The 24,692-nt window shown below is 37.4% G+C and overlaps 1 protein-coding gene across 4 annotated transcripts in view; it reads left to right on the top strand.

Annotated features, from left to right (window-relative positions):
* Positions 1-24,173, top strand: part of LOC137187584 (E3 ubiquitin-protein ligase rnf213-alpha-like) — a 51,965-nt gene extending 27,792 nt beyond the window's left edge. For 3 of the 4 annotated variants that reach the window (XM_067596590.1, XM_067596589.1, XM_067596587.1), the window contains 39 exons: positions 101-231; positions 459-554; positions 671-792; positions 1,025-1,138; positions 1,230-1,279; positions 1,412-1,562; positions 1,688-1,823; positions 2,094-2,276; positions 2,629-2,753; positions 2,890-3,050; positions 3,707-3,910; positions 4,087-4,262; positions 4,737-4,857; positions 5,221-5,321; positions 5,408-5,587; positions 7,074-7,219; positions 7,540-7,642; positions 8,007-8,121; positions 9,577-9,784; positions 9,888-10,078; positions 10,415-10,537; positions 11,267-11,377; positions 11,681-11,923; positions 12,290-12,377; positions 12,699-12,733; positions 12,871-12,974; positions 15,498-15,651; positions 16,351-16,525; positions 17,077-17,159; positions 17,505-17,756; positions 18,405-18,534; positions 19,031-19,108; positions 19,202-19,382; positions 20,355-20,562; positions 21,039-21,116; positions 21,205-21,402; positions 22,062-22,151; positions 22,263-22,441; positions 23,496-24,173. In XM_067596590.1, coding sequence (XP_067452691.1) covers positions 101-231; positions 459-554; positions 671-792; positions 1,025-1,138; positions 1,230-1,279; positions 1,412-1,562; positions 1,688-1,823; positions 2,094-2,276; positions 2,629-2,753; positions 2,890-3,050; positions 3,707-3,910; positions 4,087-4,262; positions 4,737-4,857; positions 5,221-5,321; positions 5,408-5,587; positions 7,074-7,219; positions 7,540-7,642; positions 8,007-8,121; positions 9,577-9,784; positions 9,888-10,078; positions 10,415-10,537; positions 11,267-11,377; positions 11,681-11,923; positions 12,290-12,377; positions 12,699-12,733; positions 12,871-12,974; positions 15,498-15,651; positions 16,351-16,525; positions 17,077-17,159; positions 17,505-17,756; positions 18,405-18,534; positions 19,031-19,108; positions 19,202-19,382; positions 20,355-20,562; positions 21,039-21,116; positions 21,205-21,402; positions 22,062-22,151; positions 22,263-22,441; positions 23,496-23,652 — 5,481 coding nt within the window. In that variant the 3' untranslated portion in view covers positions 23,653-24,173. The remainder of the gene's footprint in view (positions 1-100; positions 232-458; positions 555-670; positions 793-1,024; positions 1,139-1,229; positions 1,280-1,411; positions 1,563-1,687; positions 1,824-2,093; positions 2,277-2,628; positions 2,754-2,889; positions 3,051-3,706; positions 3,911-4,086; positions 4,263-4,736; positions 4,858-5,220; positions 5,322-5,407; positions 5,588-7,073; positions 7,220-7,539; positions 7,643-8,006; positions 8,122-9,576; positions 9,785-9,887; positions 10,079-10,414; positions 10,538-11,266; positions 11,378-11,680; positions 11,924-12,289; positions 12,378-12,698; positions 12,734-12,870; positions 12,975-15,497; positions 15,652-16,350; positions 16,526-17,076; positions 17,160-17,504; positions 17,757-18,404; positions 18,535-19,030; positions 19,109-19,201; positions 19,383-20,354; positions 20,563-21,038; positions 21,117-21,204; positions 21,403-22,061; positions 22,152-22,262; positions 22,442-23,495) is intronic. The other variant, XM_067596588.1, reaches the window with a different exon arrangement.
* Positions 24,174-24,692: the final 519 nt, after the last annotated feature.

Here is a 24,692-nt window from a genome sequence, read left to right as displayed (position 1 = left end):
TAACAGACTGATGACACATAACAGTGTAACATTATGCGTGGGTGGATTTTTCTGTTATTAATAGCAAACTTATTTTGTAATTCTTGGTGCTTTTTTGAAGGTAACAACATTCTCCAGGCTACTGACTGCAACAGACACTCAGCAACTGCAGAGTATGGTGAAGCTTGATGATATCAAGTTGCTATCACTGTACCAGTTTGACACAGAGTACTCTTTCCTCAAGAAAATCAGGTGTGTGTACACAATACAAAGAGCATGTTGCTTCTGCTTAGGTACTCATTTAAATCTACATGATGGCCTTTTCCCACACAAACTGTGCTTATGTTTCATAAAATTCTTTTTAGATCGGTTACAAAACTGATAATATTATGCACTATACTGAGTAGATATATGCGCCTGCACATGATCACTCTGTCTATTCAAATCTAAATCATGTCTACTGTATGTCCTGGTATCAGGGAATTTCTTGGCTCAGCAGCTGCAGACAAAGTGCTCATTATTCAAACAGACTATGATGAAGACTCCCACAGAGGGAATATTCTTTCATCAGCCAAGTGAGTCTGACAGTCATCACTTAAGTACTTTCTTTTACATCTCTCTCACATGTGATTGCAAATGCACACATTTGTTCTTTTTTCATTTACTTATGCTTAATGTTTAATTTTCTCAGGTATTCATGCATCAACGAAATAAACAAGTGGGCCACTACTGACAACACAAAGACATTTGTGTACTTTGTCACCAAACTTCCTCGAATGGAGGGTGGGACCTCCTATGTTGGCTTTCAAGGCGGTTAGTCCTGCTATTACACTTGGTGTAACAAATTGGTCAATTTTATGTCAGTGACTCTGTCACAATGTCCATAATTAGCACACCAACAATATAAGCTTGGTTGATCTTTCGTACACAAAATGCAGTGCAAGGTTTTACACATTAAGAGTAACAACAAAAAGAAAAAGAAAGAAAGAGCAGACAATTAAAAGAATAGTTAAAACTTATAAATTAATCTTACTGTTTTTTTCAGGTCCTTGGAGGTCTGTTCACATTGATGATCTCAGAAGATCAAAAGAGTTTGTGTCTGATGTTCATTCCTTGAAAAACCTTCGCATAAGTGATCTTTTTGAAGATCCACCTGAGGGTAATTCATCAAAATCTTTGTTTCTCTAAAAATTATTATATATTTCAAGTAAATTAAGAAAATTTCACCTTGAATTCTTTTCTTTTTCAAGCCATGGAGACAGAAGACCTCACCAGTGTGACACAAAATGATTACTCCACTGTAAGTGGAGTTTACAACTCATATTCATAAACCTGGAAGAACAGCAGGTTCTTTTTATTCTTCAGACCATATAGTTTTAGGGGATTCACTTCTAGGACATTTTTCCTTAATAGAACTATGATTTTTTTTCAGGTTTTGGGAGATTTGTTTAATACAACAGATCTGGTTAGGAGTTGTGTTCAGAGCGCAGTCAGCATGCTCAGAGATGCAGCAGACAGTGGAGAACTCAGCACTAAGAGAGTTGAAAACCTGCTCACACTTCTGGATGAAAGTGAGACACAAGGTTAGAAAATCAGTCATTCAGGGTCATGTTTTTATATCAGGCCATTGGTATACACATATACTCTGTGTGCTGTATAAATGCATCTTACTGAATATACGGTATTGTAAATTAATTTTGTTTTTAAGGTGTGTTTGTGAACATTGTGAGGAAGCGTCTCCACTCGCTGTTAGAGGAGTATGAGGCCAAAATCCATAATCCAAAAAACTGGGTTCTAAGGGAGGCATCTAATGTCAATGCTCTTCAAGAAGGGGGAACGTTCCTGTAGGTCTCTTTACTTATATCCATGATCTTACCAGTGTATATGGCCCTTTTCTTTGCCATAGTTGCATATAATATTTGTCTGTTATTTATTAATTATTCAAATCTTTTTTCCTGTGGTGTAAAATGTACTACTGCACACACTTTCACTGTTAATTACTGACAGTCCAGAGATTTGGTTTCAACTGACATGCTATATTCTCAAATGTCATTTTTGACACATATGCAAACATCAGGTTGCTTTTAATGAGTTCATATGAATATTTCTCACAGACACACACTATGGAGGAAAATCCAAGCAGTTGTTACTCCACTTCTAGCCAACTTGGTCTCAGTCATTGATCGAGATTGCAATTTGGACCTTCTGCTGGATAGTGGGGAAGACATCAGAAACCTATGGCTTGAGATATTTGCCAGCAAAGAGGTGCTCAATGTACCTTATGTGAGAGTGGAAAAGTAAGTATCTCTTGGTTGTATGATCAAGTTATCTATTCAGCTCAAATGGTTTATTTACGATTCATTTACATCTTTGGTCTGAACATTCAAGACAGCCTTGACAACATACCACTGATGTTGTTATTTCACTATGTGTCTTATATTTACTATAGTTTTAAAAGTGAAGCATTGTAACAAATGCATTTTTCCAGCCGCCGGTTCTGAGTGCTTTGTTTTCTGACTCAAGAAAAATGCAAGTAAATTCAAGTAAATTACAGCACCAGCAAGGAGCAGTTTGGGCTAAAAAATAAATAATGTGATTCCTCTTTCTTGCAAAATCACATTCATAATATTTGCATCCTGCCTCTCACAGCTCCACAGTCTTGATGGTACAAAGCCATATCATAGGTGGCAGCACCATGCGCTGCGTAATGCCATTCAGCTGGTGGATCAAAGACTTCTTGGATGGGCTCATGATGCAAACATCCAGACATGAAAGTAACTATCATAATGTATAAGTAACATATATGAATGCCTTCTGGCCTGGAATTGTGCTGTACATTTAAAGTATTAGCATTGTAACTAAAGATCTACACTTCAGCTCATTAGTGGCATTCTCAACTTTTCCTTGCAGAACATTTGCATGGTCGTTTCCATGAGCTGTTCTTGAACACTCCACTTGGCAGTTACATGGCGAAAAATGTGAATGAAAAAATGAAGAAAGAATTTTTCGAAAGGTACCTGCAGGATTTCGTCTCCATGACAATGAAAGTGGCATCAAATGAAGAATTACAGGTGAGGATTAAGAAAGTGCTGCATCCATTAGCCACCACTCATACTTCCTCAAAACATTTTACTGTATATTATTATCTCTGGTGTTACAATAATCCAGTTCAATACAGTCAAATTAAAGAATGTAATTCAACATCCCACTACCTCAAAATTTAGCAGATTTGAATCAATACCTTTTTGACTAAGTGTCAGCAAAAAATTGAACATTGAAGCTCTAAAAAGATGGATTTTTTTCAGTTTTGTGCAGTGATTTATATTTTTCTTATCATTTGTACCAATAAATAGATACACACTTAAATATACAATGAGTGACCAGTGTGCTAAGTATTATAGTCCTCATAATATTTAACATGTATAAACAGGAACAGGAGCATGTTGTATTATACATTGCTAACTCAGTGAGTACACTAATTCAGTTCCAAACAGATTGAGGCTGTTACTATTACTCCAGTCATTGCAATTGTGGTTTGATGCTAAACATGAAAAAAAAAAAATTGAACTAAACTCATGGTAACACTTGGACTACTGTATAAAGTGGTTTACCGCAAATGTTTTACATGCTTCAGTCAAACTATTAGCTTAAATTGGTTGCTCATTAATGTCGCTCTAGTTTAAAGCAAATACTACATCATTAATCTACTTGTGCATTTACTCCTCAGCTCTTGCGTCAGGCCCTGGCCAGCTGCGTTGATGAAGTATGGAGACGAAAAAGAGATGAAGATCAGCTCTCTCTTCCTCACATCCATATCGCCTACCATTGCTACCAAAGTCGTCTCCAGAACCTCTCGCGGATGATTTCTCTTCGGCCTGAAATCGTTTCTCCTTTGCAAAGAAACCCCCAGATTAGACATTGTCCAGAGATGGTAAACACATTTCTGAATTTCAGCAATCATCCCAGGCCAGAGAGAATCTTCATTAAATGCTTTTTGTCATCTTTGAATAGTTTTTAATTGGCCACATTATTTGGCTTTTTTCTCAGGACTTTTTCAAATTTTACCAAAATACTAAATCAGTTCCAAATTGTTCTTGTGTCTTGTAGGTTTTGGATGTCCATGCAGCCATGGCATGTGTTGAAAGCCTAGACTGTCCTACGTTAGATACTGATGCTCTCTGCCAGCAGTGGCTGAAGGAGGTGAAGAGGCTGCAAGCCTCTTTGGAGTTGATTTGCTCCCAACAATTGCAATTACGATACAAAGAAAGACTCCATGATGTCCGGTAAGATGCTGATACACAGGAAATACTTCATCCCTAACTCTAGTCAAAAGACACAGTATATCAGTTACTGGACGGTAAGGTAGTTACTGTGATCTACCTCTCCAATCTTTTGTATGCTTGTTGATTTATGCTACCAACGCAGTTTTTCCCGCAGTATTTTATGATGTAAGCTGCCCATCACACCTGAAATAAAGAGAGCTTCTGCTTAAGTCAAAAGAAACTTTTACATTTTTATAAAACACAATGTTAGGCTTATTAAGCTTCAGGGAAAATGAGCAGTGGTGCTATTTCATATTGCAAAGGTGAAGTATTTAATAAGCAAGATGATTGTTTAAATTGTTTGTCTAGTGCTCGCCATCTCCAGAAATCAATTTTCTGGGTAAAACCCTGCACAGATAAAAGACTGTCTTGGAGTGAATATGCATATGTTTCTTCAACAAACTAACTGTGGTGATATTCTGTAATATTTTATAGTAATGGCTGGAGGCGCATTTACATCCTCTCATTGTTTGTGGAACACATGCTGCTGGGTTTCCAAAATGAAGAGAAGCAACTCAGAACACTGGTCCTGAATCACTTTCAAACCTTAAGCAGGGTGAGCAGATTTTTAATGACCAATATATTCTACAAAAAACTAATATAAGCAATGTGGCCTACGTCAGATGTGATGAAGGTTCTTTTTAAACCCATCTACCTTGAGGAAACTTTTGGTGTCTCATCATGGTCTACTTGCTATTCAGATACCTTTTATTCCTGAAAAAAAAACAAATGTTGGGAAACATTATCTGTCATGAAATAACTGAATTTATATTATCACAAAATATCTATTGGCTATAGGCAAATTTTTCCACCATAGCATGTGATATTTTACATGAAGGTCAGCCAATTAAAAAAAGTGAAAAGTGACTATTATGGTCATTATTATATTTATGTCCAATGTGTTTGACCTATTTCTAAGGTTCTGGCGGGAAACTCAGATGTGAAATCCAATACGGCTTTTAAAGCTGTGATTGAAGTATTGAAGTCCTGTAAGCAGGGAGCAAGTGATCAGATTTTCAGGTGAATTAAGTTCTTTTTCATTAATTAGAGAAGAATATTCCTCAGCTGTAGTGAATTTGACTGACAGTGGTCATATTTTCATTAAGGTTTGGACTTCAGTGTGGGGTGTGCATAAGAGAGCCTCAAGACCCTGTGGGGCTGCCATGTCATCACATCTACTGCTCAACATGCATCAGGGCAAGCCTTGATGCAGGACAAACCTCTTGTCCCATTTGCAGGCAAGAATTACCCAATGACTTTCAGCCACACGTGTCTGAAGATATCAGGTGAGTTTTTTACATTTAATATACCGTTAACACCAGTAAAAATCCAATGGTGGAACCCACTCCTTTCAGGATCAGTTACAGAATTGCAGCTGCAGAGCTGGTAGGGTTTGACTGTTCATGTTTAAGGATATGTCCTATAAGTAATGCAGTTGCTTGCTGTCATGGACTTGATTCTTCGCCTTTACTCACTGCACTACTATTGTTATCAGTATTCCTGCCTTCAGGGAGACGGTACAGAGTCCCCTGTGCACAGAAAAATATCTATAATAAATCATTCATCCCACAGGCGCTACATCTGTTAAACCAGTAATTAATGGACATGCCATTGTTGTTTTGAATCCCATGTACCTACCACATTACTTCTTAAATTGGTCTTAAATTATTTTAAATTATTTGAAATCATATTTAGCAATTTATTCCTTACTTTTTACAAAGTTGCATCTAATATAGTGTACTTAGATGTTTTTACTTACTGTTTTGGTGACATGATGTGATATCCAATGTTGATTGTAATGTAAGCTGACAACAAATTTCTGCTTTTGTGCAACAAAGGTGCACAATAAAGTTGTTTTGAAGTGCACAGGAGCCTTTGTTGCTATGTGCATAGCAGCACTGTTTAATGGCGCAGATATAAGAAATATGTGTGCACACAGACACTATGTAGTGTGACAGAAATCATTTTGAAGCAAATTTGTGTAATGTATGTTCACATATCGTAACCAATCTCAGTGATTTTTTTTTTATTGCATATTATCCTCATCCATCCAGCTGAGCATGCAGAAAGCATCAGACACTTCCTTTTTAAAGGGGTGTGGCAACCCTACCTATGCTAGGTTAGCAAGCAATTGACTAGTTCACTGTATGTATGTGTGCGGTAGTTGTATATAATACAGTTGTTTACCCTGTAGCAGGTATGATAACATGTGATGATACACTGGAATTAATGTATTTGAGTAAATGTCACTGTGAAACACAGTATCACTCAGAAGAATTGCAGTGGCATACAAAGTGAAACTAGAAAATCCCCTGACACGGTGTCATTTTTGGGTCATCAGTTGACTAAACTTTGCTACACTGGAAATCTTGTATTAGTAAAATCCAGCCACTAGTGCCAGCTAACACTTTCATAAACCCTCTTTTGGGTCAGCTATACATATCTCTGTGAGGCTGGCTGCTGAAAATGAAAAAAACTAATAGATTCAGTGACATTGTAATATCAAAGGAAATTTGACAGAGCAAAAAAGTAAAAATCTATGCATTAAGGTGTTAAGCATATTACATTTGTACAATTGATTACAATTGATAAGACTCAGAGTTACGTGGAAGAAAGAAAGTATTATGTAGTAAATTGTGCAGGTAAGAAAACAAACAAGAGACTGATAATAACCATCTCAAAACAAAAAACAGAGGAAACACTGAAACATTAAAAACTAACTGCCCTGTTACTTAATTTATTATGCTGCATTTGTTTTTTGTCACTCGGCAGGGCCTCTATCAAGAAAAATGCAGAATTCAGGCAGCATTGCAATGGTTTCTTCATTGATCTTCTCTCCACTGTGTGCTTCAAGGACAACAGGCCACCAGCCAAAGGTGTCATCACCCACCTGTTGTCCTACCTGATGGTTGAGACAGGTACCACTTATCAAGGACACATCAAATCAAAATTCATTATTTATTTTGTCTTTTCTTTAGCTTCTTTTATAATGAACCTGGATTTGTCTGACAGTGCATGACGGCTTTGACTATTTTGTACATAATTTGGCTTTTAATACAGTTTTTTTTATACATATAAGTTGCTTTTTAGACAGTAATGATTTTGTTGTCTTTCTGTTTATATTATACAAAATACTCTTCATCAATCTGCTTGTTGAAAAGCTTTGATAAGTTTAAATGATTATTAGTTTTTATTTTTGTTGTTACTAATATTTACTCTGAATCATCTTTCACACCAGAACATGAACAGATTCACACCAAAGATCTGTCGCCTTTTGACGAGTCCCCAGATAAAAACCCAGTCGTGCGATCTGTGATCCTCAAGCTGCTGCTGAAGTTCAGGTAGGTAAACTAAATGTCATGTTAAAACACATCATTTGAATGTTTGTAGATGAATTGGATCCATGTCTGTTCTGAGTTGATACTTGTAAACCGAACAGTACAACTTGCAACTTGTCCTGTCTCATTGTCCTATTTTGATACATTTATAGTTGTTCTTGTGTGTGTGTGTGTGTGTGTGTGTGTGTGTGTGTGTTATCAGTGTAGTTCACTTGTCTAGAAATTGTAATTACTGAAATGTAATAAATAGAATTATAAATCGTGTGTAAAGCTAGAGATCTGTCTGACAGATGTAAAGGGCAGCTTTTCAGCTTGTGAAGCTCACCTGCATTGTACCAAGTGAATGATAAACTTCACTGTTTTTCAGCTTCGAAGAAGTCAAAGAATATTTGCAGCAGCATTTGTCATCTGTTGAAGACAGCAAATTTGTGGACGAGGGGGATAAAGCAGAGCTTTATGCCTTGTACATCAACTGCTTAGAGGTAAATTGTCTTGTAAACAAATATATAACAGTACTGGTTTACTGGAGGTTTACAGGAGGTTTGTAGGCCTGAGGTGTAGAACAAAGCGATATAAAAACAGCTTTATTCCAGCTGCCATCACTCAGATGAACAAGATGTAGCAATATTGCACAGATGCTATAGAATCAAAGTTTATTTATTTATTTACTTATTTTTACCTGCATTATACTTAATTTATTAAAGTGGTTATTTATTTTAGTGTTTTTCATTGTTTTTTGTTTTTTTTCTTTCTTATTAAGACCTTATTAAGTCCTTATATATTATTACATGTCTGTTTATTGTCTGTTTTGTTTGTAAAATGTATGTCAAGATGAATACCTTGTCTACTGCAAACCAAATCTACCTACAGGTACAAATAAAGTAACCTGAACCTGTACTGTTTAAACCTGCAGTGTGGAGCTTTTACATACGCAACGTCCATTATATTCAAGCCCTTGCCAAACGAGTTCACACAATGCTGATTAAGCATATCACCGCCAGACATATCTCTCTGTATTAGTATACTGGAGTTTTTAATCTGGTAATGGGTTTGACATTCCCGCACTGGCCAGATGAATGCATACTACACATGCTCTATGGTCAGGACATGCTTCCACCAGCTGAGCTGGCTAACTTCCGGTTAGCGCTATGCTAACTTGACTGGGGATAACATATTTTATCGTGCAGCTCGTTTAGACTTTCCAAATGTTATCGGACTGAATGGATCAAATTATGATAGTGAAACAAGTCTTTTCACAGGGGTTGTGTGACGCTCAAAACAATGTATCCACCGTTTTACAGCGCAACAGTAGTGACTGAGTAGCCTACAATGGAGCCTATAATGTAAAGTGTCGAGAGTGTTTTTGTAATTACTCTCACTGCCAGAAGGGGGTGACAAAAGTCCCGCACTCCAGCTTTAATAATATGATTAATAGTGTAGAAATTGACCAATAAAGATGAGAAGAAGATTTCACTGTAGATTTCAAAAGCTGTGGGCTCCCAAAACCAAAATTTTCCTAGCACGACATTAAACGTCCAATTTATAACTACAGTATTTGAACTTTGAACTGTTTACAGGACATTTTAGGGCCAGAAGGGTCAACTATTTGTCTAGTAATAAATTTAATAGTGAGGCCAGATGTTGTGGGCCTAATGTGTATTCTCTCATTTAGAATTGATCTTCTCAGGGACTCAACTTAAACCAAATACATCATCAAAGGAGCAGGGGACTTGTGTTGGATTAAATGCAGGTTTATATGCAATGTTAGGGTAGGAGTCATTTTTATTATATTCATTTTTAAGACAGTTAAAGGAGACCCAACAGTAACTGAAGGGGATAGGAAGGGTACAGGAGTGTGTTTCAATTTCTGCTTACTGCTGATACAGGTCAGTTGAAGTGACAGTTGACTGATGCCCCTTTAACACCTTTCCTTACAGGACTCCATGTGGGAGAAAATGCCTCAGGAAGGCAACAAGGCTGAAGCATTGAGGCCATGTTACGATGACGAAACACAATTCCTGCACTCCTTTTTGGCTGAAGTTGCTTCTGTTCCAGCAACAGTGTCTATTCAACATCTGCAGCACATTGCACAATTGCGTCTTTCACTCACCATGGCTGCCCAGCTCATCAGTGACAATCTGTCTGGTGAGAAATAACTTCACTTCTGCTGAAATTAATTAGCAATGAAAACAAAATTCTGTCCATCGGACTCTAATATCAATTTGACTATATATTGCTTCTGTTGCAGAGAACAATGTCCCAGACAGAGCAGAAGATTTCGTGAACATGGTGATTAAGCTCTGTGAAGAGAGTGGGAATGATTGGTTCCGTGTTTACCTGATCCGCAAGCTAAGTGAATGGCATGGTGTCGAGCTTGTCCAGACGCTGGTGAAACAGCCAAAGTTCAGCTGGCTTTTCCCTGCAGAGGTCCATCAACAGGTATACCGCCTTTCATTAACATATCTGCTACTAAAAATAACAAAGTAAACAAGTAAACATGTCACCATTATTACATGATGCCGCCAGTGGGGCAAATCACCAACAACACACAGTCATTTGATAGTTTGCAGATCCTCATTTACTAAAACAAGGAAACAAACATGGCATCAAATTCATCTCAGTTGTAAGACTATTCCTGGACCAGGGAGCCACCAGGACATTATTGGATACATATTTGGTATCCATATAAATATATCCAATATACTGTATATTTGAATACATTACAAAGTGATTTTGCTCCTCTAACTCCTTTCATGGTGGGAAAATTGTTAACAGAATGAAGATGGAGGCCAGATGGACGAGTATCTTGTGTATGGAGATGAATACAAGGCGGTGAGGGATGCTGTTGCCAAGGCAGTAGTGGATGGTGATGTTGAGCAGATAGAAGAAGCCTGTGAGGTATTTAAAGTTAATTTACCCCAATCTTTACTGCTACAAGTTATGTTCCATATCTTTGACCAATTCCTGTAAATCTTAAAGAGTTTTGACACCACGGACAGAATATGTTTTTGAATTCAAACTGTAGTTTATATGGACAAGTGAACTTTGCAATTTGTAATCAGTTATACGACACACATAATACATGGCATTCCAGTGGTTTTATACATTTTAGCACTTTTACTACAAATCACATCTACTTTACATCACAGGTCATCATTTTGCAAACACTGCTGTTGTTTATTACAAAAATAAAATAAAACATTCCATTTCAGACATTTATGTCTGTACTGTATAAAATCATTTACATTTAAATGATTGGAGTTATGTCATTAATCACATTGAACTACAAGTCTGAATTAAATGACATGAAATTTCCATTATTGTTGTGAGGAAATTCAGTTCGGACTTTTTAAACAAGTTTGCATTTAAAATGCAATATTGATCAAAACTGATGATGTTCACTGCAATGGATTACACAAATCAAATTTTCATTGGTCAGATATGGTGTTGGAATTGTGATTGAAGGGATTTTTACAAATAAATAGCAGACATTCACTCATAGTGGAATAGAGGCAGAACCTGAGAGAGGAGATCTTCCTTTTTGAACTTTTGTCAAAGTTTAATTTAATACAATTCAGTCTGAATAGTAGCTGCTCACTACTTAATGTTTGTTTTTGATTGATGTAGAAATGCACTGCGCCACCAAGGAATCGGACAATGTTCATCCTCCTGGCACTTTTCCGCGAGGTTACAACTCTGTACCGATCTGTAAATACAGGTCTTCATCCCACCCCTGAGGTATGAACAGTGATAAAATACAGCTTTGTGGAAACTGAATGATATATATTTTATACTGTATATCAAGTCTCTTCAGGAGACAATAGAACGGAGCCAAGAGTTGAACAGACGCTGATCTCATTCAGGAAAACATGGCGTAGATGTTGGACTTTATTCAGAATTTTAAAATGTGATTATTAATATACATTATTTTGACTTTTGTTCCTTGGAAATATAAAGCTTGGCCTAGTAATGCTGTTGAATAGCAACCTTCAGTTGATGTATTGTTGTCATATGTTATATTGTCTTTAATCTTCCCTGTAGCGATGCCAAGCATTTGGAGACCTCATCCAGGGCTCAAGGTTTCTGCATCAAAGAGAAGTGAGGGATTTTGCCTCAGCCTTGGTTCACAACAGGTTGGGAGCTCTGGCCATCCACCCTGGTCATACTATTGTGGATAACACTGTCATAGAACTGACTGTCCACCTGGCAGCTGTGCTGTTAACTGGGACTCAACCCCTGCTGAGGCCACTTCAGCAACTTGGTCTGTCACCTGAAAATATGCAGGTAAACAAATCTCATATCTGCCTCTCTGGACCATTTAAACTTTCCTAGTGTCAGCTGATCTCTGTGTCTTTACAACAGTTTTAGGGTGCATTACATAATCAAGTGTTAGGAGTCTTTTCAAATGTCAAAAAAAAAGTAATTCCCTTTCATATTTACCAGTAACCCAGACTATCCCTCACACACACATTGTAGATATTTTTTGCTATAAGGCAGGAAACATCAGACAAAACTCTGTACATCCATTGTTTTGTATTAATTACTGCATACTTGTAAGGAACTCAACTCAAAGTCGTTAAACTACTCATAGTTTCAATAATAACTGATGATTATTGATGATTTTTATTCTCATTTTATTTAACCTAACAGGGGGCTTTTATACCCACAATGCCTGATGATATGTTAGCTGTTGCTCAAGCAGTCATACAGCAAAACTATGGGCGGCTCACTTGGTATGGTAAGTATTATTCATTCATGTAGAAACCACAATTTTAAGTCTGTTTTTAAGTTTAAGTTTTTTTGTAGCTTCACTTATTTGCTTCATGGTTATACATTTTCAAATTCTATCTCTTCAGTAGATTTTATTTTAAATGTCAGATGTGTTAAAGTCTTTGGATAATCTGTATTGCTTTGGCTCTGTATTTTCATATAGAATGCTCACATAAATCTAGTCAATACAAAATATTTTGACACCTACTAATTCTTAGTTTACTTTGTGTTCTGTCTCAGTACTTCAGGTATTTTAACCCAATTTTAATTAGTTGTTTGTTTTTCACAGTGTGTCCGAATAATCACCCATGCTTTGTTGATGAGGTAAGCTATATTTTGCATGTCCAGTTTCATTTATTTGCACAGTGATTACAGAAATGAAGTGGTGCTACAAAAACATACAGTAGATAAGAAATTTGATTTCTGTGCAAACTAATCTGATCTGCCATGTCCCACTGCAGTGTGGCCTGCCCATGCAGAAAGGCAAATGTCTGGAGTGTGGCCATGAGATTGGAGGGGAGCATCATGCTGCCTTGCCTGAATTCAGACCAATTCAACTGCAGCAGTGAGTGTCATTAACGGTCAAGCTATAGTCATGCACTGAACTTTCTCATTAATGTGACAGCAAAACAAAAATTTTAAAGTTAGTTTCCTCCATAATTTAGTGTACTTCCTGTTAAAATTTGTTTTCTCGGTGGACTATGATACAGGGAGAAAATATTTATTTATTTTGTAGATGGGAAAAATAGCAGTTTCACATCTGTTGTATAATTGTTCACATATTGGCTAAAATCTCTAAATTTAGATTTCTTTTCTTTTTTAACATTCTGTTTTGCTGATGTGGTTAAGCCTTGGGCCTTGTTTTAAAATAGTATTAATGGAGCATATTAGGGACCTAAAAGGTCCCAAAAATCGGCATAAAAATATTTATCAGTATTTTTTTCCACTTTTACTGAGTTATTTTTTAACTAATTTAAGTCCTGATCATAACTACAAAATATTCAATAATTTTCAGAATTTTTAACAAAAATTGAGGTATTGTCAATATATTAAAGGCAAGTGGCTTTTTTTTTTTTCTCAGCATGTTAGGGACCTAAAAGGTCCCCATCAAGAATAGCCATATAAATATTATATATTAATATTTTTTTTCCACTTTTGCTGAGTTAAATTTTTTAACCAACATCAGTCCTGATCATAACTACCAAATACCCATTCATTTTCAGAATTTTAACCCTTTAAATGCCAGTTTATGTGATGATACCACTAATCTTTATTTAAAAAAAACAACACAAAAATTTAAATATTTTCTATATACTAAAGGCAGGGGGGATTTTTTTTTATCATCACAGTCTGGGATATGTCAATGATTAGCAACAACATTGAAATTTATGCATTATTATTTTTTGTGCAGTATAAGATTAAGGTATAGAATCTGACCTGTTAGCTTATAGTGTATGTAAAGTGTCCTATTACCCTTCAAAGTTTTTACTTTCTAATAGCATATTACCTTATTTTGCTCTAGAAGTATAGCATAAATACAACATCACTTTGAACAACATTTATTTTACAAAATTTAACAAAATTCAACATTTAACTTTCAAAAATTCAGAACAGAAATTAATGAGTGAGTGAATGGGTCTGTGTCTGCGTGTGTGTGTGTCACAGGTAAGAAATGCATAGCACTAGAGCTGGCTGTATCTATAAGTTTAGCTACGACTGCAGCTGTGGAAACAAACTGATGGTTTAGGGTGCCTTGTTTGGTTTTTGCCCCGCTGCGCCTTTGCGGCACTGCAGGTTTCTGTGTCTGGAAGGAGTGTATATATAACTGTGTATGGGTGTCTATTTAATTGGGGGACTTTGAACTTTCTTTTATCTCTGTATTTCAAAAAATATGAATCAGTGTTGAGAAGACACATAAATCAGAGCAAATGAAAAAAATGCTGTGGGAATCACTTGCCCTCTTGTTTCACACACACTCACACACACACACACATAGATAGAGTGACAGATATGCACTTGTTCAAGCACGCACGCATGCAAACACACACATAGTCACACACACATATACCTTCAAAGCTCAATAGCATATACTCTATTGTAACCCATTTAGGCATCTGTATCAGGTTTAATATCCTATATTTTATTGAGTCAGAAGGCCTGCATGTGCATGTGTGTGCATGAGATGAATAAATTTGCTACAATGTCCTGCAAAACTTGATAATGCATGAAATGCCCCTGGTATAGCCCCTAGTGGAGAGAAATTCTAATGGTATGTATTTGTTCTTCATCAGCTGGAAAATAGTAAAAACTACAATTTTTAAGCCAGGGCTTCAGTTTGAAATACTAATAAAGTAGAATGCATGTTTATGCAATATTGTGGCCATAGGATCAAAAAATACAGTTTTTATAAATAGTAAAAGCTAAAATTTTGAAGGGAGGGCTTCAGTTTGAAAGTTTTATAAAACAGAATGCATGAATTTATGCAGTAGCAACCACAGGATCAAAAATTTTGGTTTTAATGGGTTTCAATGGGACCTAAACAATACCATAAGTATTTTTTCTACACAGTGTATTATAGACTTAATATAGGATCTGTGGTTGGATTTCCAAAATTGGACAAAAAATGCACACCTTTGACAAAAATCATGGCTACAGCATAATCACAGCCAAAATAATCGAAAAAATAAAACATTAAAGGCCCTTTTAGGTCCCTAGTGAGGCACAAGGGTTAAAGGAGGATAAATGTTCACTGAATAGCAAAGCACAAAATCAGTTCAGTATTTTTATATTTATGGTATTTAAGTAGATAAATATCTAGTTTATCACCAGCTGTCCATATTATTGTGATTTATGGGATCTATGGAAACATTTTCAGTGTCACATTATGTAGCATGAAAATACTCTTGATTAAGATATTAAGAAAATATAGAATAAAATTAAATTATTTTTAATAATTTGAGTTTCTACTAGCAACACTAGGATGATAATTTGTGACTCCCTTTTTTCATTCAATGTTGAATGTAGTTATGCATCATGTACAAGATGTAAATAACAACTCCAAAACACTACAAAATAATCTTTGTTTCAGTGATCGTACAAGGCCTGGCCACATCCTGGGAGACCCTGAGCGAAGAAGCGACCCAGACACCCTGGACACCAAAAACATGTCTTTGACTCCCTTCACTCTGGTCAGGCTGGTTACACATTTGGCCATGCTGCTGGGGGCCTCAGAGAAGGCGCAGGTGAGAAGATGAAGAGTTATTTCCAAAATGATATGTCAACCCTGTAAAAATGAAGTATCTATATCAGCACCTACTGTGTATTAGCATTATTATGGGATCAGCTTAGATTGAGGCCCTTGAGTGGGCAACAATATAATACAATAATAATAAGTACAACAATACTAACTTCAAATATGGACTCACACTAAAATGAAGTGCAACAATGGTACCTCCAGTCTATAAATAGTCTATAAAGATGGACAGCGCGTCTCCACTGTGTGCTGCTATGCCAATGTGAAGCCAAAATATCTTGTTTTAGGGAGCTGCCATCTGATTTGTGTGATGTCATTTACAACCAGAGTCTGTGCAGTAGAGTCAGGTGGCAGGATGCCCCCTCACCTGTCCTGCCTCCTGACAGAGGTTTGAGAGCAGCTGTCAATCATGACGTCACAACCCCTTTGTATGTCGTCAAATAACTAATTAAAAGCAAACTTAACAGAAAAATGAGCACTTAGACAAACATCAGCATGATAAGAACTACCTAGAGTGACAGAAACCATATTTGTGAAAAATTAGTTTGACATGCACTTTGATTTTTAGCTTACTTCTCGAACCTTTAGGCCATCACTGCCCCTTAAGTGTCTGGAAAATGCATATAAAATTAAAAATTTTCTCTTGGATACGACTGTGACATTGCCCCGGCACTCTCTGTCCCTTTAGTTTGTCCAGCAGATCATCCAGCCACCTGTGGAGGACGTTTGTTCTTTTCTCACCCTACACATAATAAAGGATCTGGATCAGCTGTCCCAGGCACTGGGAAGAGGAGCTGACGACACTGTAACGACTGTCCACTTGGTGCTCAGATCCCTGTTGGAACCAGTACAGACAGATCACAGTAAGCCACATATTACCTCATCTATTTTGTCTAAATCATGATAAGATAAGGCCCACCCACACTAACTGAGACACTGCAGAGTGACCATATTTGCCCAAATTAAATTAAATAAAAGTGTCATATATGGTCAGTGGTGGGAAAAATGAGTGGAAATTAACTTCAAAAAGAAAAGCAAGAAAAGATAAGCTCCCCCACAGTTCTAAATAAACTGTGTGCTTGATGTTGTGTAATCAATTAAGCAGCTTTTAGTTTTTCTGTCTTCTTTAACCAGCTCTATAGACTGTTGTGATCATGTGTTATGTAATGATCCATGGAGCTTCCTATTTATACTCATCAAACAATTCACCATCTTATAGAATCCTAATTGTTCAGTATTTTCATCCTGTCAATACGTACGTATTTTGTCAAGTCGATCATCGAGGAGACAGATATACATTGAGAAATATGGATACTGTCTCCTACTGTTTTTCATTTTACACATTTTTAAACGGTGGAGAACATAACTGTACATGGTGTATTTTACAAAATACCTTCTGTTTGACTTTGTCTAGCCAATCCTCACCTGACAACAAAAGCATCCAGGAACACCTGGGAGACGACTGTGGCTGCAGAAATTATGATGCCCCAGGTGAAGGTAACAACTTTTACCTTTTGCAGTACCTTTTTACATAATGTCATTTATCCTCCTACGTGTATGAAGCTTTTATGTATGAACACTGCATACCTTTTGATTCATACATACTGTATATTCTGTGGCCATCTACAAGGCCATCAGTGTCAATATGAGTAATGTTTAATCATATTATTACCCATTTATTTTGTTTAATTTTTATAATTGCTTCTCAGTATATTCCGTTAATATTAGCATTTGTATTTCATATGCATTATATGCAGATATTATTATGTTTTTTTGTTGCACTATATAAATATAAATTTCCCTTTTCTGCTGTAAACTCTGCTACCAATATTTTGTGTCTAGGATCTTGATCAGTTCCTGCAAGAAGCACAAGGCAGCATCAGGACTGACTCCCGTGTTTCTTCCAACTTCATTATGAGGACGACTTTTGGTGATGATTGTACCTTCCTGACGTCGCTGCCGCAGGACTCTCAGGTCCACAGCTCAGCGGTGTGGAGCTGCAGAGAGAGGCTCTCATTGCTCAGCCTCACACACCTTGTGGAGTATAATGACCAAAAGGAGGAGCTGCCTTTGCTCTGGAAGTTCCTGCAGAAGGTGAATGTTTGTTAGATTAACTGCTTCCAAACATCTCTGGCTATGCTTTTGTGACAACTACTGGCCCAATTTCCTCCTGACCTTTAATCTAGAGCATCGGTTCAAAGTGTCCACTTGTACACATCATCAGTATCTGATGAGTAGATTGATTTAAGGAACTGCCCATTCAGAGGATGAACTCTTTTGCATTTTGGACACTTTAAGAGATTTCTAATGAGAGATGTCTTTTAATCTTAAAATGACATTTGATTAGCACATTCTTGCTCTTAAGGCGATACACCCTTTTAATTTTAACAACCTATATTTACATTTTCAGCTGCATTTCTATATAATTTTTTTAATTTCCAAAACAATTTTGGGAAGTAATGAACATTACATTATTGATTTTATCACTTGTGCGATTGAAAATTGAGTAGAACTTGTACTTACTATCCCAGCAGGCTTCAAATAAAAGAAACTGAATCAAAAATCTCTTTAAACTTTCAGTGATGTGAAAAGTTATTTTTTCACCTTGACAGCTGGTCATCCGTTTTGAACAACAAAATCACAAATGGCCAGAGATGTATTATGGTCATTTACCTTAATGACTTTATATATGCAGCGTCAGGTTATGAGGCATGACTATCAACCCTTTAATTTCTTTTGCAGGAAAGAGAATTTCGCCAGATTAAGCTTCTTCCAGATATCCTAATCCTGCAGAAACGTTTGGTGAGAAAGTTCCAGAATGCATCTGACCAGATAGTGGGCTCCATCGGAGAGTTCATTGAGAAGCAAACAGGTAAAACTGTGATATTCATGAACAATGACACTAATTTTGCATCCAGCTTCAGAGGGTGCAGAGGGTGTGATGTCATCTATAGAGTGAGAAGCTGTGGTTTTTAGGAAAAATTTATTTTTGACTCTTCACAAACATTTTATACACCAGACTGTTCCACAAACCTCGTATTTCTCAAACTGAGAATCTCGATCAATCAAGGAATTGCTGTCAATAACTGGAATTTCATATCTCCCATGTGGGAACATGCGGCTCTGATGACGCAGGACAGCAGTCACCAAAACTGTCCAATGAATGAGCTATGTGTCAGTTCATATGACTTGATGGTTACAGCTCTTGGTTTGTTTATAATAAGTCAATGTGAAGACCACTGCAGCCTGAAGACCTTCAGCACACTGAATTGTTGCCCTTTCTAGTTCAATTCTTGTCATACAAATTAGAAAGATAAATATATACACAACAAATGTGACTGTTAATATTTTCAACTTATTTTGTTTAGAAATGAGGTCATGGTTTGAAAAATACATCGACATCTTCCTGAAAACATGGAATCTGCTCAGAGTGTCTGTAACCAGCAGTGAGTAAAGCACTTATCCTCTTATTTGACCTATAAACGTTTAGCTGTGGCATTCCCAGTGAGTGTATTTACATGGACATTAATAATCTGCAGATGAGATGAAGATCCCAGATGAATTTTGCAGTGAGGATTTGGACCTGAACAGCGACCTGCAGTACCTCTTGCCCCGGCGGCAGGGTCCAGGCCTGTGCGCCACAGGGTTGGTCAGCTACCTGGTGGCGCTCCACAATGAGCTGGTCAACACTGTGGACAGCCACACTGGAGAGGACAGCAGGTACAAAGCATACATACATGAACCTACGTAAACAAGTTTCAGTTTCTTCAGTTTAATGATGCAAAATACTGTATTACCAATGTTGCTTTGTCGTTGTACCTGAAGTGTCTTTGAGTGATTAACTTATCTTGTGACACTGCACTGATCTTGACCAGGGGAGGTCAACATTTCATATTGATCAGTATGCTACCATCAGGTTCAGACAACATGTTGTGCTATTTGATGTCAGCTCTCTTTCAGCAGACTGTGTTTAATGTATTTCCACCAAACCTCTGACCCCACCAGGGATCCACAGAATCCTCTGTGCAAAGGCACAGAGAGCACAGCTTCCCCTTCCATCCTCATTGTCTGATCTTTTACTTTTACAGTCACCTTTATGTCTGATATGCAGTTGTCTTGGAGGGCCCATAGCTCTACTACCAAGGTCTCAGCTAGCCAACTTACTACAGATAGAGCTGCACTTATGGAGTTACCACAACTCCCCATGTTTGCTATGTTGGCAAAGCCAAATGTCAGGGCACCCTCAACAGGCATTAACGGGAAATTGATAATCTGCTACATGGAATCTGCATCATCAGTGAGGAATGCTTGTATCAAGTCCTTTATATTGGTTTAATAAAGGGTCTGTTAGAATATTTGTCTTTGTCACTGACATATATGTTAGATGTGTTCATTTGTCTAGTCTAGTGTGCATTTTGAGACTCCACTAACCAATCTATCATTTTTGGAAGAAATGCAGGCTGAAAAATATGCTTTCAATAGTACAACAAAACTACAAACACAGAAGCCTTAAAAAGATAGGGGGAATGTGGTGAAAGCATCACTTCAATACCAAAATGCACATTTAAACATTCAAACAATGCAGTGAACAGGCTAAACATGTAAAACACTGTAATGGTCATTTTCATAAAAAAGTGATACCAGATTCAAGATTCACTTTTTTCACTATGATGTCTCCAACTTCTACTGCAGCAGCAGCTACAGGGTGAGTGTGGCGGAGCTAACTGAGCAGCATGTGATCAGCTATGAGGTGGAGAAGGACCTGCTTCCTCTGGTTTTATCCAACTGCCAGTACAGTTTAGAACATGGCCATGAGACAATATCACAGTATGACCTGCCCAGGATCCAGCAGCAGATCCTCACCCGTTTCCTGCAAGGAAAACCCCTCATCAATCGCACAGTGAGTCCCCCAGCATGGTTTGAATAAAGCAAACTGGAGAGTAAACAGACCCATACAGGCTTAGGCAGGCCTGTACAGTCCATTATAGTCTAGATTGTGTTCCACCTTGACAAGGAACAAACAAGCGAATTAAGTGAAATTGTTTATTCAGTCATTCGCCATTTCTTGCAAAAAGTGTCACAGACCCTCCTACACCTGTGGCATCATGTCAGACTGCAGCCAACACAAGAAAGACTGACAGTCGATGCTTTACTTTGTCTGACCTGGTTTGTTCTGGACTGTCATATTGAATTGTGCTTAGTGCAGTTAGCGAACCTAGTTGGTATTCATTGTGTTGGTTAGCTAACTTTTACAGAGCAATTTACTACATCTCAGTATACTTTTTGTCATTGTTGCATCTACTCTGTGTTGCCTTGATTATTTAACAGTTTTATTTCTGTATTTTCCTGCTTCTCTAATTTCACTGCTTATTCAAGGGAATTCCAACTCTGGTCAACACACAAGAGAGAGACTATGAAACCGTCTTCAAAGCTGTTAAAGGAAAAGTGCCTCAGGTAAATTAATAAACCCTGTATCCCTCCCAGTATCCCTGACAGTAGATTACAGCTTCAGGCTTCATTGATACTTTCTTTGCTCCTTCAGGAGGCGCTGTCTTCTCTGATCCGAACTGGCCTGTCCAGAGAGCTGGACTCCTACAGCGAGGTGTGTGAGGCGCTCAAGATTGTGGAGCTGCTCCTGGGATTCCTCACCATGACTGGTGGTGATCCCAAATATCCTCTGGTCGCTTACCTCCAGGACATGCTGAAGATGGCCGACCACATCGATCGCCACATCTTACAGGTCACTGCATATTCAGCCTCTTTTTGTCTGGTATCAATGTTAAAGTTTCCTCAACACGGCTGGATGTTGGAGAATGAAGCTGAAGGACAGTTATTTTCTGTCAGTGTAAACTGACACATTAAGACATTTGTAAATGTGACTCTTAGTCCAACAAGAGAACTGCAGTGCAGTTTTTTAGGTGTCAGAACATAATCCACACTAAAATCAGGTAGCCTCCTAGTCCCCAGCAAAACTCAAAAAGTGGTAAAAATACCCACCTTTGTAATGCTGGCTATTATTTACTGATAACTAGTTAATGCATTATTATAACTACTTAAAAGTAAAGCATGGTGACAGTTTCTTCAGCGTAGCTTGGTACACTTACACCTTACTGTCTTGCTCGCAGCATATCAGTCCACCAACAGAAACAGTAACTAAAACTGCACAAAAATAAGGACATTTTGAACTACAGAGTATATATAATTACCATTAAATAAATTATGTCATAAACACAAGTAAAATAATGTAATCAAAAATAAACAAAATAAGGCTTCACAAAAATAAATCTCATCTTAATACTATACTCAGAACCAAAATAAAACAAAGTTTTAACATTCATGTTGTTTGCTGTCACAGTGTTCATGGAACAAAGTCTTTCCTCTGCTGTGTTGTTTCTTCAGGCTCTGGGCAGATGCACTCTCAGACACTGTATTTCTCTGTGGCAACTCCTCTCCTCCCTCAAATCTGAAAACATGTTGCGTCTCAAGAGGGTAAGCATTACTATGTGGGCTGGTTAAATGCAGAATAAGAGACTTACAGGATATATACATTGTAATTCAACATACATATTAAATATCTCACTCCATGTTTCTTTAAAAAAGGAACCATTTTCCGGGTATCCAGCGGAGTACCAGAAGCCGTTGACAGAAGAGGACAAGAATCAGCTGAAAGGCTTTGTGTCCAGAGGAAACGTGGACCAATGGCTGCTTGAGATGCATGAGTTCATCTTGTTAAATCTGGGCCGCCCACAGTCCATTGGCTTCTACCAGCCATTCTGGAGGTAACCCCATATAACAGCTTCAGGATTTTTCTTTAACTCAAATATTCTCCAAATAGACCTCCAGAGTTTTTATGAAGAGATGTGGCTTTACCCCTAAACCTCACTGTCATTACAAACTCATACTGTGCAGCCAAACGTTTTTCAAACCCACAGAACTTTTTGTGAGTGAGTGATGAAGTTATCCCACTCCCCCACGTCTGTGTTTCGTGCAGCGCTTTTGCATGGCATAAGCTAAGTCTGTATTTTACTCTAATTTACTAACATTGTCCCTCTAGATATGTGTGACAACATGACAGGCTGCAAACTTTAACAGCCTTGTCTCTAAATGACGTGAACACATAACTGTGATGGAAACAGAGGACAGCGACTGTGTTTCCTGCTCTGAGCTCTCAGCTCCAATGTTAAATGCCATGAAATGGGCTAAACTCCTGTTTAAACAGACACGTACCAGTGTCTCTACTGTCTCCTCTACTGTCCAGTGTGAACTCTCCAGCTGGCAACGCTGTCAGCAGCTGGAGGGAGAGACGCCCCGTTGTGCGTTTGGATTTTATAACTGGACTAATACGAGGATGCAAACTTTTTATTTCTTTTGATGTTTTCACATCACAAACAGTGAACAACAGCATTAAAATATGAGTCTTGCAGGTAACACATGAGACTCATGTAGCTGTTGTATCAGTTTAATGTAGGCGGCTCGCTGTAACTGCAGTAACTGGGCGGAGATCAGCCTCCTGAATGTTGTCAAAAGTTTCATTTATAATTTCCACCGCAGCCTCCAGATGAACATTTAATATCCAAGAATTCACATTATAGACACTACCACTGACTGTCCCTGTAACAAATTGGCCGCAAGTTTGCACATGCAGCACGGTCCAGCCATATACTAGGTTTTAACCCAAAAAAATGAACAGACCACACAGTCAGAGAGTACAGATCTTTGAACTGAACTGAACGGTAATGTTAAAGAGAGAAGATGTTTAAGTGCAAACTGATCTTCCCCTTTGAATAGAACTGAGAAAGTAATGTGTGAAATTGTATATTATGTCTTCCTCAGTGTGAAAGATACTTTGGTTGCCTACATGGACTGTAAAGAAGAAGAGGTGCCTGCTTACTTGGAAGACAAGTTCCCTGAAAATCTGTTGCTCTCCCAGATTGTGGAAACTTGGAAATGCTCTGTCATTGCCAAACAGGACTGGATGATGAATGGATGAATTAGATTAGTTTAAAGAGATTTGAGATCATCAGATCAATTTCTGAATCATATTCTTGAAGTTAATTTTACTTTTAGTTTTTTATTTTTTCTGTTTTTATTAATTTTTCTCTGATGATGTGCATGAAACGGCTCCGAAAATACAATCAAGCCTATGAAGATGATTAAACTTGAGCACACACTGCCTTAAATATAGTTTGTTTACTATGAGCCAACTGCTTATTTACTGCCTAGTATTAGAATAATAGAAATGTTTTCAAGAATTACAGTCTTGTTTGAAAAAAAAAAAAAAACTCAAAAAAAAACTCTATTCAAAATCTATTCAGGGAAATTATGTATGACTTTGAAAAGCACAAGTGTGTCTGTTTTTTGTTTCAGGATTATTCTTACATTTTTCAGGATAAAAGTTATTTTCCTATTTACCAAAGAAATCTGTGAAGAAAAAAATATACTGATATTTTCTCACAATGAAGTAATGTACTCTCAACGTAAACCTCAGTTAATAAAATTATTAATCAAGTAGTTGATGGTGTGGAAATGTTTGTTCGAATTAATGTGAAAGTAAAATGCTCTTTGAATCAAAGCCATTGCAGTATGAGATGTCAGTCAAGTAAAAACTTTAATTTAGCTGATTTATGTCTGTAGACAATGTTTGGAGTCAAAAACATCACCCATGGGTGCCTGCAGGGATGGGTGGATGCTGGATATGTGTGCACTCTTCACTGACATTATCTAGTATATCAGTAAAAGAATCAGGAAGGAAAATATCAGCTCTTCTAATTCTTGATATTTAATCAGCGACACAATCTTTTTTAATGGCACCAAGACACATTAGAAGTGATGTTAGCTGTAAAATGTATTGGATTTGTATTTTAAGAAAGATGTGTGTTTTCCTGTTCACTTCAATACAGCCAGAATGTTTTTGGCTCAAGCAGCCATCAGCTGTTTGGTTTCAGGTCAAACTAGAAGATGATATTGCAGAGGGCTTCACCACAGAGCCTTGAATCTGCTGAATGAGCTGCAAAGTTTGACATTTGAATA

Source organism: Thunnus thynnus, chromosome 8, assembly GCF_963924715.1.
Source record: "Thunnus thynnus chromosome 8, fThuThy2.1, whole genome shotgun sequence".
Taxonomy (NCBI): domain Eukaryota; kingdom Metazoa; phylum Chordata; class Actinopteri; order Scombriformes; family Scombridae; genus Thunnus; species Thunnus thynnus.
This window is presented reverse-complemented; position numbering and strand designations above follow the sequence as displayed.